This window comes from Salvelinus fontinalis, chromosome 28, assembly GCF_029448725.1.
Source record: "Salvelinus fontinalis isolate EN_2023a chromosome 28, ASM2944872v1, whole genome shotgun sequence".
Classification (NCBI taxonomy): domain Eukaryota; kingdom Metazoa; phylum Chordata; class Actinopteri; order Salmoniformes; family Salmonidae; genus Salvelinus; species Salvelinus fontinalis.
The window spans coordinates 12,371,251-12,388,013 of NC_074692.1; the positions used below are offsets into that span (position 1 = coordinate 12,371,251).

Consider the following 16,763-nt stretch of genomic DNA (forward strand, 5'->3'; position numbering starts at 1 on the left):
AATACATAACGTACAGCAGCTACTCCTACCTATATTGTTATTATATGCATAGTAGCCTATTAATTGGACCTTACAAGGCAGTGTGGAGGTAAATTCCACATATTGTCATACATTTTTTTCTTCAGGTAGGGTTTTTCCCCCCTCCAATTTGTGAAAAAAGTAATCCTAACACAAATACGTGTAAGAAAACTCTTGAAGAACGTGTCAAAGAGACTAAATCAGAAGAAGCCATGCAAAAGTTGAATAGCTTTAATATACAGTTACCATACAAAATACACTTGTATTTCAATCATCAGCTGACAGAAGTGTCATAATGCACTGACTCACTGAACGCATAGCTGAATGTAAATTGCATTTGGATTCCAGAAATTGCAAAAGATATTTATAATCATTCTCACTTCCTCATTTAGACCCGATCCACAGCCTGCTGAACCGCTACCCTCTAGAACAGCGGTCTCAAACTCATTACACAGAGGACAGAGTGTTTTTAGTTTCTAGTTTTTAGTTTCAATTAAGACCTAGACAACCAGGTGAAGGGAGTTCCTTACTAATTAGTGACCTTAACTCATCAATAAAGCACAAGGGAGGAGCAAAAACCCGCAGACACTCTGGCCACCTTAGAATGAGCTCGACACGCGCTCTAGAAGGCGGAGACAGTACAGGTGCATCAAAGCTGGGACCGAGACTGAAAAACAGCTTCTATCTCCAGGCCATCAGCCCGGTACCCTGCCCTGAACATTAGACACTGCTACCACCTGGTACTCTACCCTGCACGTTAAAGACTGCAGCCCTATGCACAGTCACTGAACACTGGTCACTTTAATAATGTTTACATACTGTATTCTAGTCATGGCTCATCCTATATAACTACTGCTGTACACACCTTTCTATTCATATACTGTCTATACAGATCATTTACAGTTGCGGCCAAATATACATTGGCATCCTTGGACTTTTCTTAAATTATTCCCTATTTCAGATCTGGACTTTTCACTGGCCACTCCAGAACAGTCCAGCATCTTTTGTTGAACCATTTCTGGGTGCTTTTTGTTGTGTGTTTGGGGTCATTGCCCTGCTGGAAGACCCACAACCTTCAATGCAGAGACCGCTTTTGGATGCCGGGTTGTACATTGGACTCCAAAACACTTGATAATCTGCTGATTTTATGATGCCTGCACATTCAAGGCCCCCAGTACCTGAGGCAGCAAAGCAACCCCACAGAATCATCAGACCTCACTCATCTTTGATTGTAAAGAGTTCTTTTCATTGAATGCTTCATTTGGTTGTCAGTAAAAACACCACAGAACATTTCCCTCAGGATTTTGCCTTGTTTGGAGAAGTTCCACCAGGCTTTCTTGTCTCCCAGCAGTCGTGTCTTACTATGTTGACCAATGACCAAAGCATTCAAAGAAAACAACACACTCCAATCAAAAATTGGGGAGGTTCGAAAAATGCTGTGGGGTTGCTTTGCTGCCTAGGAAACTGTGTGTGTGTGTGTGCAAGACATGATGTAATCAGCAGATTACCAAGGTGTTTCAGAGTCCAATAATCATCCAGTGTCCAAAAAAATCTGTCTCTGTTAAAGGTTGTGGGTCTTATAGAAAGACAACGACCCCAAACACACATCAAAAGTACCCAGGAATGGTTGCTGGACCGCTCAGGGCCCGGTTTCCCAAAAGCATCTTAAGGCTAAGTTCATAGCTAGCACCTTCATAGGAGCATTGTTAAAATCTCTGAGCCGTTTCCCCGAAACCATCGTTATTAACGTTGCATTTAAAACACTCGTAATCTAACACCTGCCTCAGACCACTCGCAGGACCGCTAGGTTTGTCGTTAGACGCTTTTTTTTGCCCTCCCGTTATACAGAGGATCTCTGCTAAACCTTGAATCACATGGTTTATCCGTCTCTCTGTAACCACCGATAACTTCAGAACAACGTTGACTACAAATACAAAGTTGCCAATGTCTTTGCATTTGATACAAACAATCGACGTATACAAAGATGCTTCACATTACAACCGAGATGACTGCATTCAAATAGAAATACAGTAGCCTATAGGCCTCTTTCAATCATATTGAAATACATTTCATGTTCAATTAATTGACTTCTATTTTGCTATTTGTAACCTACTGTCCAATTTTTTCCTCAATATATTTCATGATGTACCAAATCTTGATTTAGTGCATTATTATAGGGTGAGCATTAGAATATGCCGCCTCAATATTTGTAGCCTTAGGTGATAATATCTCTAAGAGCTGATCCGTTGTCAGTATTGTGGAATAATTCTAATGTTAAGGTCAGATTTGAATGGAGAATTCTGATCCGAGAGCAGCGGTACCTTTTCTTTTGATTCTATCAGTATCGTCACATGCCTCAACGATGCACATAGTGAGCGTTCTCTCTGCGTGGTGTTTTGGGAAACTCATGTTACATCTTCAGCCGTTGTAGGAAAGATGCATCGTTAATATACTCATAAGCCTAAGTTCCATCGCTGTCGGGAAACCGGGCCTGGAGTGGCCTGTGAAAAGAAAAGATCTGAATCACATCCATAACCTATGGCGAGAGCTGAAAACAACAGTTAGTGGAGGGCACCCCTCAAACATTGGAGAATTAGAGCAGTTTGCTGCTGAAGAGTGGGCAAATTTGCTAGTAGGAAGGTGCAGCAAGCACATTGATAACTGTCAACTATGCTTATTGTAGCTATCTGGGCCTAGGGCAGTGAAACCAAGTACTAGCTCCGGGGTGCCAATCATTTTGTCCATGCCATGTGTCTTTATTTTCTAAATTACAATTGTAAACTTAAGTTTACAAAAATAAAATTGGTTCTGCAATGTTGAAATCCAATAGCAAGGTGTGGATATCTGTGTACACGACCAATAACTTTGATTTGAGTGGCTGACAAGGGAAAACGCTGGCCACTCTTTCATTAGAGGCAACGTAACATCCCTACTTCAACTCAAAGCTGAACCTTTAAAACAACTCAACATCTGGTTGACTCATCTTGGGTCACTCATTTCAAAGTGTCACTTAACAGAAACAGTGGTAGTGATCCTGAGATGTTCTGCCTATTCACCTCTCAGAAGTCCACAGCCTTGAGCTTCCTCTCCTCTTCCTGGGTCAGAGGCTGCTGTGAGAGGATCTTCTCGTGGAGACGGTGGTGCTTTCCGATTCCTAGTCTGGGCAGGCCGCGGTTCAGGCCCTCCAGCAGCACACAGGACTTACACAGCGCCTGGCTGGAGATGTAGCCACAGCGGCCGCAGGTCCCCTGAACGGGCATCTTCACGCCCTCCCTCACTGACAGGTTCTCCCCAGAGTGGATGACGTCCATGATGGCGCTGGGCCGCACAGCCTCCAGGTCTTTCAGGAAGGTGCGGGCGTGGCCTCTGTAAGCGTTGGGGGAGTAGATGCACTCTGTGGAGAAGTAGTCCAGCTTCTTGAAGTAGGCGTAGAGGACAATCTCCTTCTCGTAAGCGTATTTGAGGGGCTTGCAGCGTGGCACCACCCCCTCGCCCTCGCTGGATGTGCTGATAGCAGTGCAGCGACGCAGACGGGCGATGTCTCCTCGGAGGACATTCATCAGAACTGTCTCTGCCACATCGTCAGCGTTGTGACCTGAAAACAGAATCAGACACACACAGGAACAGCATTTTAAAATCAGTCCCTCCAGGATTTCACAGAGATTGTTTGTGATAGTTGCAGGCCAAAATGCTTGATTTCGCTGAGGCAATGATTACATTTGGCATGGCAATTTGAGCTAGTTTGATCTAATTTGTCACAAAAATGCACTGACGAAGTTGACGTGTTGCTTGATCAAACCATTTTATGCCGTAAAAGTATAAAATGGTTGATTGGTTCAAATTGAGAGCCCCTTTTTGTAGTGCGCTGATGGAAGAATCGCAAAATTCCAGAGGGACTATTTTAAGAAGTCCACCTCATCTAAAATAAGAGATAAGCTTGATCAATGAGAATACTTTTGTTATAAATTACCTGTACATATCTTATCAACCTTCAGCATCATGGCTCCCCTGTCCAGCGCCTGCCTTCTGAACACTCCACAGAAAGTGCAATTGTTCTTCAGTCCAACCTGCTTCACTATGGCATCCATGGTCCAGCCATACAGCTCCTCATAGGATACAATCTTCAGAGGCAGCTCATACTGCTGCTGGTTCCTCTTCACCGTCTCCAAGGAGTCGTCACGGTAACCTGTGATGCCCTCATCCACTGACAGTAGCAGTAGTTTCAGGCCGTAATTATAGCGTTCATTTAGGACTTTCATGACATGTGCCAGCACAGTGGAGTCCTTCCCACCCGAGGCACCAATGCCCACAGTTTCTCCATGTTTGAAGAGCTGCGCTGAGACTATTGTCTGATGCACCTCCTCCTCAAAGGCCCAGAAGAAGCATTCTTTGCACAGGGAATGGGCCGTCTTTGGACGTTTCAGCACTGCACGCTTCTCAGCACAACTGCTACAGAGGACTGGCATGTTAACTGTGGATGACAAGAGAGTTTGCTACATGAAGGCAATAGCATAAATGACCCCTTACAAGGTTGAAGTATTTATCTGTTATACGAGTTATAGGATGTCAACAGACTACAAGATAGCTAAGGGTTCTGCAGAATACTGGACAACCTGTGCAATTAACAGTTTTCTAGCTAGCAATAATATGCCCGTTTCGGTTAGTTATCTAGCTAGTATCACCTACTTTGATGAGCGGCTTAATAGATACAGTAACGTCAGCTTGAAAGTTAGCTAAATATGCTAGCTAGATAGCAGTTACTTAAACGGTTCTAAAAGTATCGAAATGCTTTACCAAACTCCAATTGAAAGTATGTAAAGTCTCACCCAGACTATCTAGCAGTGATCGTAGGCTGTATAATATGTCTACACTTGTTGCTAATAGTATTTTACCGACGCTACCTCATGTTCCTCTTTCTTTTCCGGTGTTTTTTTCATTACAGGAAATGATGTCAATGCTTGGCGGGTAACCAATCACAGCATACTGTTATAATAATACAATACTGGATTCCTCTGTAACATTTTGTTTCATGTAATGATGAGGTTCGATATTATCTGTAGACTTTTAAGGAGCTCATATGAAATTGGACCAAGTCACATATTCAGTTTTAAATTTGATACCATTACAATTATTCATCATCCAATCACTCTCCCACTTACATATTTTGGTCTGGAAAGCAATCGATGCTGTTGTGGCTCAGTAATTGAAAGGTACACTTTCTGTTCAGATAAACAATACAGGAGAACAAAGTTGAGTCACACGACCACTTGAAATGTAAGCAACAAATATTTATTAGTTTGCTTTAAAGGATGGTGCTATGGAAACAATGGCAATAGGCATCAAATGCAATTTTGAGTAGGTGAGTTGGGAGAAGTGTGTGAAGGAGCAGGGTTGCAGGGGTCAGGGCTTGGTGCAGGAAAGAGTCATTTAAGCTTAGTTGGCGCCGGCGGCAGGGTGAAAAGTTCCCCTCTGGTGCCACTGCATGTCTCGGATGCGCCTGACAGATTGGATCTGAGGGAACTGGGCACCAAACTCAGCACTGTCCTTGTATTCACCCTTTTCAAACAGGTACTGATAGCCTCTGTAGCCAGGGTACTGGTACCCCACCCAACTGGTACACAACCAACAGAGGCGTGAGAGTCATGGAATGGGAGAGAAACAAAAATTAGAAAAGTATTTAGAGAAGAAAGCCGTGGAGAAAAGATCAATACATGTAATTAGGAGAAAATAGCAATATGGTAATGTTGGGGCAGATATAACTGCTGTTGGCGGACAGACTCACGTGCCACTCTGAACTCTGACAGAGGAGACCTTCTCTTGGTATCCGTGTGCGTGGAAGCTGGGGACATCATCATCTATGATCTCGATCTTCTTCCCGGCGAAACTGGGGTTTTCATAAAGGACAATCTTGTGCTCCTGGCTGTCCTGTGAGGAGAATAGAAAACATCATAAGAAATGATCACAGAGAATCTACAAAGTGGTTGATTTGTGTTGTAGTAGCGAAGGGGGTGCTGTGTTACCACTTTAATGGGGCGGAAAGCAAAGATATTGTCGCTCCGTCTGCTGTTGGTCCAGGAATCCCAGCGAGGATACTCCCCCTTCTCAAACACATACTGCTCCCCCTTACAGTTAGCCTGCTCGTATCCCACCCATCTGAGAAAGCACAGACGAGTAAAGGTGAGGAGGGCACGAGGGGATGGAGGGGGAAAGTGAAGGATGACAAAAACAAGATTAAAGGTGAATGAACATACTGTGCCTTGTGCACAATGTAGTGACTATATTTGTGTTATGGAATGGTTTGGAAGTGTTTGTTTTCCTGTACAGAACCATTTTAATTTGTCCAATCACCAATCCCTTTTTTTTTTCTATTGTTTGACAATCACACCATATCTACCCCCCCCCCCCCCCCCCACCACACACACAGACAATCACACACCTCTATCTAACCCACTTTGTTTGCGTCCGTCTATCATTCTGTTTCTTTTTACTTTAACTCATACTTCCTCTCTTTCTTTCCCTCTCTCTATCATACTATCTCTGAGCCACACTTACGGTCCACACAGCACCAGTATGGAGCCCACTTTCTCCACGCCTGCTTCCTGGAGGTTGTTACAGGGACCAGTCAGCTCATGGCAAGGCCCCTGGAAGTTCTCCTGTTCATAGATGATCAACTGTGGAAGACAGGGAGAGACAAAATGTATGTTTAGGTCTCCTTGCTATGCTCGGCCTGTCGGGATCTCAAGTTATATATGTATATATATATATATATATGTATATATATATATATATAAATCTTGCAGTGTGTCATTGTCCCTATCATGCCCTGCCCCACCATTACCCATCCTTCTTTCCTGCCCTCCTCTGCCCTGCCCTGCCCTTCCTCTGCCTCCCCCTCTCCCCCTCACCTTGAAAGCACTAGTGCCTGGCTGCTGCTGCTTGGATGCAGGGTTCTGGTGGTCTGTGGCCATAGTGAACCGGATGGGTTATGATGAAACTGTACAGAGAATAACATATTTTTAGGGTCCAGTAGTTTTCAGTTTGATAGGATAGTAGCAAAAACATTAAATAATAGTGCCAGAAAACCTGCAGTTAAATTCTGCACGAAGCTGGTTCTCTCATGTTTGTAAAAAAAGTCCCCTCCCAAAAAATATTCCAACAAAAACAGTTAAATTGAAACAGTCCTCATGTTAATCTATTTGTTTGTAAGTTACATAGTTTTATGTATAATGACAAAGAATTATGTTATCCCAACATGTAAAATTATAAACTAACCTATTTGTTTAAAAAATCTAGACAAAGTTGGATCAAATAATGTGGAGAGCGATGGATGTGAATCTCTTACCAGTACGTGTCTGTGCCAGTGTGTTTGTGATGGCATGTCGAGCTCAATATATACGGCGCGCTCAGGGGTGGAAACTCTGCCAACACTCCTCTGCATCCAAGCCACCCTCCAGATCAGCCTGCAATAGGCCGAGCAGATGGGACTGTGGGGTCACCGCTCTACCTGGCCCCCCTTCTCACTCCCCCTCAAAGTTATTTCATTAGTTGTCAATTTTGTCCAGCCGGTCATTGTTCGATATCCACATGATTCAGCACAACCAGTGCCAAGAGTCCCACACTTACAATGAGAGCTGCCTGTATGCCTGGACCACCAGAGAGGGAGAGAGTAAGAGGATGAGATAGAGAAGGGAGAGTGCCAAATTGATAGAAAGGGACTGATTTAACTCGCAAAGCCTGGTATTTCAGTTAACTCTTACATAGGAATAATGGTTAACATAGTAAACAGTCATTGGGTCGTTATTGGCAATAATTTCTATTGGAGATAATTTACTTTATACATTTACATTTTAGTCAATTTGCAGATGCTCTTATCCAGAGTCACTTACAATTAGTGCATTCATCTTAAGATAGCTCGGTGAGACAACATATGCATCTGTTGGTCACAGATACCTTAAAAAAAGGTAGGGGCATGGATTAGAAAACCAGTCAGTATCTGGTGTGACCACCATATGCCTCATGCAGCCCAACACATCTCCTTCGCATAGAGTTGATCAGGCTGTTAATTGTGGCCTGTGAAATGTTGTCCCACACCTCTTCAATGGCTGTGCGAAGTTGCTGAATATTGTCAGGAACTGGAACAGGCTGTTGGACATGTCAATCCAGAGCATCCCAAACAGGCTCAATGGGTGACATGTCTGGTGAGTATGCAGACCATGGAAGAACTGGGACATTTTCAGCTTCCAGGAATTGTGTACAGATCCTTGCGACATGGGCCTGTACATTATAATGCTGAAACATGAGGTGATGGCGGCGGATGAATGGCACAACAATGGGCCTCAGGATCTCGTCATGGTTTCTGTGTGCATTCAAATTGCCATTGATAAAATGCAATTGTGTGTTCGTTGTCTGTAGCTTATGCCTGCACATACCATAACCCCACCGCCACCATGGGGCACTCTGTTCACAACATTGACATCAGCAAACCGCTTACCCACACGACGCTATACAAGATGTCTGCCATCTGCCCGGTACAATTGAAACTGGGATTCATCCATGAAGAGCACACTTCTTCAGCGTGCCAGTGGCCATTGAAGGTGAGCATTTGCCCACTAAAGTCGGTTACGATGCCGAACTGCAGTCAGGTCAAGAACCTGGTGAGAAAGAGGAGCAGACAGATGAGCTTCCCTGAGATGGTTTCTGAGAGTTTGTGCAGAAATTCTTCGGTTGTGTAAACCCACAGTTTCATCAGCTGTCTGGGAGACTCGTCTCAGACCATCCCGTAGGTGAAGAAGCTGTGTGTGGAGCTGTTGGGCTGGTGTGGTCACACGCGTCTGCGGTTGTGAGGCCGGATGGACATACTGCCAAATTCTCTAAAACGACGATGGAGGTGGCTTATGGTAGAGAAATGGCATTCAGCATGCCAATAGCATGCTCCCAAAAACTTAGTGGCATTTTATTGGCCGCAGCACAAGGTACACCTGTGTAATGATCATGCTTTTTAATCAGCTTTTTGATATGCCACACATGTCAGGTGGATAGATTATCATGGCAAATGAGAAATGCTCACTAACATGGATGTAAACAAATTTGTGCACAAAATTTGAGAGAAATACATTTTTTGTGCATATGGAACATTTCTGGGATCTTTTATTTCAGCTCATGACACAGGGGACCAACACTTTACATGTTGCGTTTATATTTTTGCTCAGTATACATTTTCCCTCAAAATTAGTTATCGGCAAAGTCAGTGTTAGTAGGAAAAGACCAGAGCTGGAAGGATGAAGTGCTCAGGTTTGGGTGTAGGGTTTGAGCATAGCCTGAAGGTAGGGAGGAGCAGTGCCCCTTGTTTTACAGTGAAGTGAACAAATGTTAACAGAAATGTGCAAAAATAGATACGATCTTGCTACCATGGAAAGGTAAATACCTGTCTATTTGTGGAAAAATCACCCTGATTAATTATTTAATCATATCCATCCCAGTTGACCTATTTGCTTACGGCCATGTCTACGCTGAACGATTTGTATTTGAAATTATTTGAGCAAAATATATTTCATTTTATTTGGAAGGCAAGCCAGACAAAATAAAACATGCTTATTTATATAATTAATATGAGTTCGGGGGCTGAATTTCATAAATATTGAAGCATTAAACCTATCACGAAAAGCATCAGTCATACAAAAATTATACCTAAACCTGAACTGGTTCTCCAGTAGATTAGTACAAATGTTTCATCCCTTCTTCAAAAATGGCCTATTTCCCTTTATCCAGATTACAACCTCTCACCCCTTTTTCAAAATATTGCCCTTTCTAAAACAAGCCATAAAAACTGGTTGCAATTCCAGTTTCATCTTCCAGAAAAGACAGGTAGGGAACTTGTTTGTTTTTATTAAAGACCAAAATTGGCTAAATAAATACAAATATCAGTTTTACTTGAGGACCAAGATGTTGACCGCGACGCCATACAAGTTGCAAAATAGTTGGGAAGAGATTTTCAATGTGCCGATGGTTTATGAACTGATACGCAAAACAACGCTTGAGTTTTTCTATTTAAATTATTATACAAAATTCTTATCACAAACATAATGTTATGTATATGGGGCATACAACCATGTCACCTTTGCAGATTTTGCTTTGAATAGACAGAAACATTAGATCACTTATTTTGGTATTGCTTCTTTGTAGCTTGTTTCTGATAACATGTTCAGGAATGGCTGAAAAAAATCACAACAATGATCTAAAATTAACCTTACAAATAGCACTGATGGGAGATTTGGAAAACCATAGTCAATCAATCAACAATATAATAATACTTTTAGTAAAAATATTTATCTTTAACTTACAATCTGTAGATACAATGCGATTAGACAGCTTCAGAATATGTGAAACATCACAGCACAGTTGAAAAATATATGGCTCATGGCAATCATATGAGGGCAGTTTATGGGTGGAATAGACTGAGAGTAGCTGAGGGATGGGTTTAAAAGCTCATGATCTAGAAAAGTTATGATGACTGAAAACACGATGTATAAGTACTATCTATCTAGATGTACTGTACAGTTGAAGTCGGAAGTTTACATACACCTAAGCCAAGTACATTTAAACTCAGTTTTTCACAATTCCTGACATTTGATCCAAGTAAACATTCCCTGTCTTTGGTCAGTTAGGATCACCACTTTATTTTAAGAATGTGAAATGTCAGAATAATACTAGAGAGAATGATTTATTTCAGCTTTTATTTCTTTCATCACATTCCCAGTGCGTCAGAAGTTTACATACACTCAATTAGTATTTGGTAGCATTGCCCTTTAAATTGTTTAACTTGGGTCAAACGTTTCGGGTAGCATCCCATAAGCTTCTCACAATAAGTTGGGTTAATTTTGGCCCATTCCTCCTGACAGAGCTCGTGTAACGGAGTCAGGATTGTAGGCCTCCTTGCTCGCACACGCTTTTTCAGTTCTGCCCACAAATTTTCTATAGGATTGAGGTCAGGGCTTTGTGATGGCCACTCCAATACCTTGACTTTGTTGTCCTTAAGCCATTTTGCCACAACTTTGGAAGTATGCTTGGGGTCATTGTCCATTTGAAAGACCCATTTGCGACCAAGCTTTAACTTCCTGACTGATGTCTTGAGATGTTGCTTCAATATAGCCACATAATTTTCCTCCCTCATGATGCCATCTATTTTGTGAAGTGCACCAGTCCCTCCTGCAGCAAAGCACCCCCACAACATGATGCTGCCACCCCCGTGCTTCACGGTTGGGATGGTGTTCTTCGGCTTGCAAGCATACCCCTTTTTCCTCCAAACGTAACGATGGTCATTATGGCCAAGCAGTTCTATTTTTGTTTTGTCAGACCAGAGTACATTTTCCAAAAAGTAAGATCTTTGTCCCCATGTGTAGTTGCAAACCGTAGTCTGACTTTTTTATGGCGGTTTTGGAGCAGTGGCTTCTTCCTTGCTGAGCGGCCTTTCAGGTTATGTCGATATAGGACTCGTTTTACTGTGGATATAGATACTTTTGTACCTGTTTCCTCCAGCATCTTCACAAGGTCCTTTGCTGTTGTTCTAGGATTGATTTGCACTTTTCGCACCAAAGTACGTTCATCTCTAGGAGACAGAACCTTCCTGAGCGGTATGATGGCTGCGTGGTCCCATGGTGTTTATACTTACGTACTATTGTTTCTACAGATGAACGTGGTTCCTTCAGCCGTTTGGAAATTGCTCCCAAGGATGAAACAGACTTGTGGAGGTCTACAATGTTTTTTCTGAGGTCTTGGGTGATTTCTTTAGATTTTCCCATGATGTCAAGCAAAGAGGCACTGAGTTTGAAGGTAGGCCTTGAAATACATCCACAGATACACCTCCAATTAACTCAAATGATGTCAATTAGCCTATTAAGAAGCTTCTAAAGCCATGAGATAATTTTCTGGAATTTTCCAAGCTGTTTAATGGCACAGTCAACTTAGTGTATGTAAACTTCTGACCTACTTGAATTGTGATACAGTGAATTATAAGTGAAATAATCTGTCTGTAAACAATTCTTGGAAAAAGTCCTAATCGACTTGCCAAAACTATAGTTTGTTAACAAGAAATTTGTGGAGTGGTTACAAAAAGGAGTTTTCATGACTCCAACCTAAGTGTATGTAAACTTCCGACTTCAACTGTATATCAAAATATCAAATTACTTTATTCTTGCTATTTAACTACTGTAAAAAATAAAATAAATTAAAGTGCCATGTATGTAAAATGTGTGTATAATGTACATGTAACAACACAAGAAAATCTGTAAAAACAGCCTGTGTTAAAGTAAAATGGTGCGGAAAAGGAGAAGAGTAGGTTCGATGCGTCAGTAGACAGAAGGGAGAAGGATTTAGCAGAAGGGAGAGATAATAGGATAGGAGAGAGTAGTGGTACAGAGAGAGCGAAGGTTGCGATGGATTGTGATGGCGCATGACCATCATTTACTCTAAGTGCAAGCAATGCATACTATCACAGTTTTCCTTTTACCAAAGATGGAAGCTTTCAATTCCAGGGGTCATCTGTAACAAGCTGACAAAAATGTTGACTTGACAAGCCAGCTTTCTCCAGTTGGCAGAAGGAAAGAGCAGAGTTGCACAATGTGAGCTGTCAACAAGAGGGTTTAGTGTTACACTGGTTGGATGCAGTGACTGGAGGAAATTGCATGTAGATATTATTGTCAATTGGTAGAAGTTAATAAAGTTGGTAGAGTATTTATAGTTGGTTGGAGGTAATGAATGTGACACAGTGGTAAACTGGAGCAGGGGTAGGCCCATGGTTGGAGAAATCAGAGGTAGACCTAGTGCTGCAACCTGGTCTCAGAGCACTTCGTATTATTCTGCAGGTAAATTGGAGTCACTCCATTTAGTATGATATGTTACGTTTCGTATTGTATGTATTAATTTGTGGATGTCCATCACCCATTTTTTATGATATGTTATGAATTACAATTCATAAGATATGTTATGAATTTGTAAAATGTACAATATGTTACTAATTTGCAAAATGTACAATCGTTACCAATTTTAAAACGTATGATATGTTATGAATTCTGGCTAGGTGGCTAACGTTAGCTAGGCTAGAGATTGTTGGTTAAGTTTAGGAGTTAGGTTAAAAGGTTAGGGTTAGGGGAGGGGTTAGCTAAAATGGTTAGGATTATGGGAAGTGTTAGCTAACATGCTAAGTAGTTGCAAAGTAGCTAAAAGTAGTAAGTAGTTGAAAAGTTGCTAAAATGCTACAATTGTCTGTGATGAGATTCTAGTCTTTGCCTTAAGTAACAATCTGTCTTACTCTTATGTAACCATACCAAATGTAACATATCATACTAATTTGAGAATCGCTGATTTACATTTACTATGTTACATCTAGTGTGTGAGACCAGGCTGAGTGCACAGATGGAAATTGTGCGGTGCTGTGAATTGAATCAAATGCATTGCACTGGATAAACTTGGCTTAGGGTAAGGATTTGTGGGGTTGTGTCAACATGCACATGTTGGAATGGGGAAACGAATAGAGCAGAATGAGATATGTGGTTGAAATGTAGTTTATTGAATAGTAAATATATTGGCACTCAAAGGTATTTACACAAGCCGAGGCCTGTATGGGCTGAATCCAAGATGGAGATCCTTGACATTGACCACCTACCTGAACCATAGCCCCGTCTCTGTCTTCACCTGGAATACACTTTCTGATCATTTTCATCTTGAGTTAGTTTCATCAGCCACTTACAGTATTTCCTGACATTATGTAGGGTGATCAGAGGCAACACCAAAACACATCACTCAAACAACTTTCAAAAGAGAACTTCATACTTTTCAGTCGAAGGTGTTTGATGAAGGAAAAGAGTTTGCACACATCCAATATACTGGACATTTTGTCCGAATCATGCACCAGATGTAAGAGCCGGCGATTGGCTGCTCTTACGTATACAGTCGACTCCTGGTACTGTAATTAGGACATGTGCATAGACTGTTTACATGGGCTACATCGCAATTTGCAAGTACCAATTTGAATAGATTCTCTTCTATTACGTTGGACAACAGTGTAATACACACGTTCATGGTGGCAGTCCCAAGCAGCTGCATTGATTATCATGAGTTGTAGTGCAAAGATGGTGGGACCATTTCCTCCCAGGTGTCTTCTTGACCTCTGACCCTCATTCAAGATTGTCACTGTGTGCAGTACTCTAAATAGCAATGTTACACCTTAGCTTTCATATGGATCTAGACAGCACTGACCTGAAGGCATGTACAGTATCGGCAACCGAAGTAAATGGGAGTGGGAGTAATCCAATATGTAAAGTGCACGTAGAGGGGTTGAGTGATGCATTGATGGATACCTATATAACAAATGGATATTCTTGCATAATAATACTGTATAGTAGCACATGCCCACAATGTTATTATTGTAATGTGTCATCTACTCTACCATAGCACATTTCAAACAGACAAAACTATTATGGGATTTCATTGAAACCTGAACATTTCACCATGATGACCATTAATACACTCAAAATAAAGGTTTCTTTTTTACACTGTATCAGTGTCAAGTTCTGCTTCCATCACAGAGAGCAGAAGAGCACATTGATGCAGGCCTCACCTGAGCCAGTTACAGAGAATGAGAAGAATGACCCACCCCTCTATTCAGACCCAATGCACAAACATCCCTCCCTGTCAAGTGTTTGACCACGATAGGACAATACCCATATTTGATTGATAGTGGATATGTTGTTTATAACCATTTAAATATGATAAGTAGTCTAAGAACTTCCAAGCTGATCTAGGGTGTAAACATTAGTCCAACAGTTCCTTCCGTTTAAGAAATATTTTTCAATAGAATCGAAGACACCCCTGGTCACACGCAAACACAGTTCACTTTCATAGCAACCATATACAAACAGCATGATCATTTTGCTCATTGTAGAATTCCTTCTCGCATCTACGTGCTCTCCTCGGCTCACATTTCCCCTTCACGTGTGGACTTCAGAGCACAACACATTAGCTGTCTGTGACCAGGCAAAAATAACTTTCCAAGCCAAACCTTAAATCATAACCACTAACCGTGGCACACACAGCCTACATCATTTTCATCATATTAGCTAATGTCATAGTCAACATAGTGACTAGAACTAACGTGTTAGTAAACCCGCTACAATCATGCAGTACAGTGTACAGTCAGCAAGCAGTTTAGCAGTTACACCGGCGGGCCCCGGCGGCAATAAATTACAACAAAATATAGCTAGCTCTCTCTCTCTCTCTCTCTCTCTCTCTCTCTCTCTCTCTCTCTCTCGCTTCTCCTTCATTTTTAAATAAATACATTTGTTAAAAACTGTTAAATTATTGCCTTTCTCTTTTTTTGAGTCATCTACTCACCACATTTTATGCACTGCAGTGCTAGATAGCTGTAGCTTATGGTTTCAGTACTAGATTCATTCTCTGATCCTTTGACTGGATGGACAACATGTCAGTTCATGCTTCTAGAGCTCTGATAGGTTGTAGGATGTCCTCCGGAAGTTGTCATAATAACTGTGTAAATCTATGGAAGGAGGTGAGAACCATGAGCCTCCTAGGATTTGCATTGAAGTCAATGTACCCAGGTCGGAAACTAGCTGTCCTCCGGCTACACCATGGCGCTACTCTACAGATGGCTGTTGAGGCTACTTCAGACCTTCATTGCAAAAAAGTGTTTTAATCAATTATTTGGTGACGTGAATATATTTACTATACTTTTATCTAAAAACTATAACTTTTTTAATGATTCACATCTTTTATTAAATTCCCTGAGGAAGATGGTCCTCCCCTATCTCCTCTGAGGAGCCTCCACTGGCCAGATTCGAGTAACTTACATTGTGGTGCTGAAACTTGTAGCAGCAGCTGTGGCACAATCGGAAATGGACAGTACATGGTGCTGAAAGTAGACAAATTTGAGTAGGCATAATACATTTAAACCATCTTCATTTTAATGAGACTTTACTAAAAATAAGAGGGATTTGTGTTGGAGCCTATTTCGTACTATTTAAGAAATAAGAGGTAGGCCTAACTGTTTGACAGGTGAAATTAGGCTATAGGCTGCTATGTCCATAGATTTAAATAGCCTACCTCCTTCCATGTCAGTGAAGGGCAGTTAAGTTAAAACCAAGACTTGAATTGAGGGGGTATGAGAGGTATGCCATAGGCCTACCTTTTTATTATAGAAAATGGCAAAAAGTACAAGCCTACTCTTTGTTTGTTTAAGATTTAAAACAAAATAAAACAGATCCAATTATATAAAGTGATCTACACTGAGTATACAAAACATTAAGGACCTTCTCTTTCCATGACATAGACTGACCAGGTGAATCCAGGTGAAAGCTATGATCCCTTATTGATGTCACTTGTTAAATCTACTTCAGTCAGTGTAGATGAAGGGGAGGAGACAGATTAAATAATTATTTTTAAGCCTTGAGACAATTGAGACATGGATTGTATATGTGTGCCATTCAGAGGGTGAATGGGCAAGACAAAAGATTGATGTGCCTTTGAACAGGGTATAGTAGTAGGCACCAGGCTCACCGGTTTGTGTCATAATCTCCAAAGATGCTGTGTTTTTCACACTCAACAGTTTCCCGTGTCTATCAAGAATGGTCCACCACCCAAAGGACATCCAGCCAACTTGGCATAGCTGTGGGAAGCATTGAAGTCAACACGGGCCAGCATCCCTGTGGAACACTTTCAGCACCTTGTGGAGTCCA

The 16,763-nt window shown here is 41.6% G+C and overlaps 2 protein-coding genes across 4 annotated transcripts; both read right to left on the bottom strand.

Annotated features, from left to right (window-relative positions):
- Window positions 1–234: 234 nt before the first annotated feature.
- On the bottom strand, window positions 235–4,982 carry LOC129826185 (cytoplasmic tRNA 2-thiolation protein 1). Of its 3 annotated transcripts, none has more exons than XM_055886614.1 (4): window positions 4,920–4,982; window positions 3,989–4,489; window positions 3,075–3,613; window positions 235–2,519 (listed from the first exon to the last, which is right to left on the bottom strand). In XM_055886614.1, the coding sequence occupies exons 2-3, from the start codon at window positions 4,482–4,484 to the stop codon at window positions 3,078–3,080; spliced, it is 1,032 nt and encodes a 343-aa protein (XP_055742589.1). In that variant the 5' UTR covers window positions 4,485–4,489; window positions 4,920–4,982; the 3' UTR covers window positions 235–2,519; window positions 3,075–3,077. The 3 variants fall into 3 exon arrangements, with proteins under 3 accessions (XP_055742589.1, XP_055742588.1, XP_055742590.1); XM_055886613.1 differs by having other exon boundaries at window positions 4,845–4,960; XM_055886615.1 differs by having other exon boundaries at window positions 4,813–4,960.
- A 303-nt stretch (window positions 4,983–5,285) lies between these two features.
- LOC129825811 (beta-crystallin B2) lies at window positions 5,286–7,455 on the bottom strand. Its single transcript, XM_055885950.1, has 6 exons — window positions 7,361–7,455; window positions 6,924–7,012; window positions 6,571–6,689; window positions 6,039–6,171; window positions 5,801–5,943; window positions 5,286–5,629 (listed from the first exon to the last, which is right to left on the bottom strand). The coding sequence occupies exons 2-6, from the start codon at window positions 6,984–6,986 to the stop codon at window positions 5,452–5,454; spliced, it is 636 nt and encodes a 211-aa protein (XP_055741925.1). The 5' UTR covers window positions 6,987–7,012; window positions 7,361–7,455; the 3' UTR covers window positions 5,286–5,451.
- Window positions 7,456–16,763: the final 9,308 nt, after the last annotated feature.

Bases quoted from the DNA above. Each gene is read 5' to 3' on its own strand.
- LOC129826185 (XM_055886614.1), bottom strand. From the start codon at position 4,484: ATGCCAGTCCTCTGTAGCAGTTGTGCTGAGAAGCGTGCAGTGCTGAAA. The intron at 3,614-3,988 runs GTAATTTATAAC...TTCTGTTTTCAG, and splicing joins GGTTGATAAGATATGTACAG to GTCACAACGCTGACGATGTG.
- LOC129825811 (XM_055885950.1), bottom strand. From the start codon at position 6,986: ATGGCCACAGACCACCAGAACCCTGCATCCAAGCAGCAGCAGCCAGGC. The intron at 6,172-6,570 runs GTAAGTGTGGCT...GTGCTTTCTCAG, and splicing joins ATACTGGTGCTGTGTGGACC to ATGGGTGGGATACGAGCAGG. The intron at 5,630-5,800 runs GTGAGTCTGTCC...GTTGTGTACCAG, and splicing joins GTCAGAGTTCAGAGTGGCAC to TTGGGTGGGGTACCAGTACC.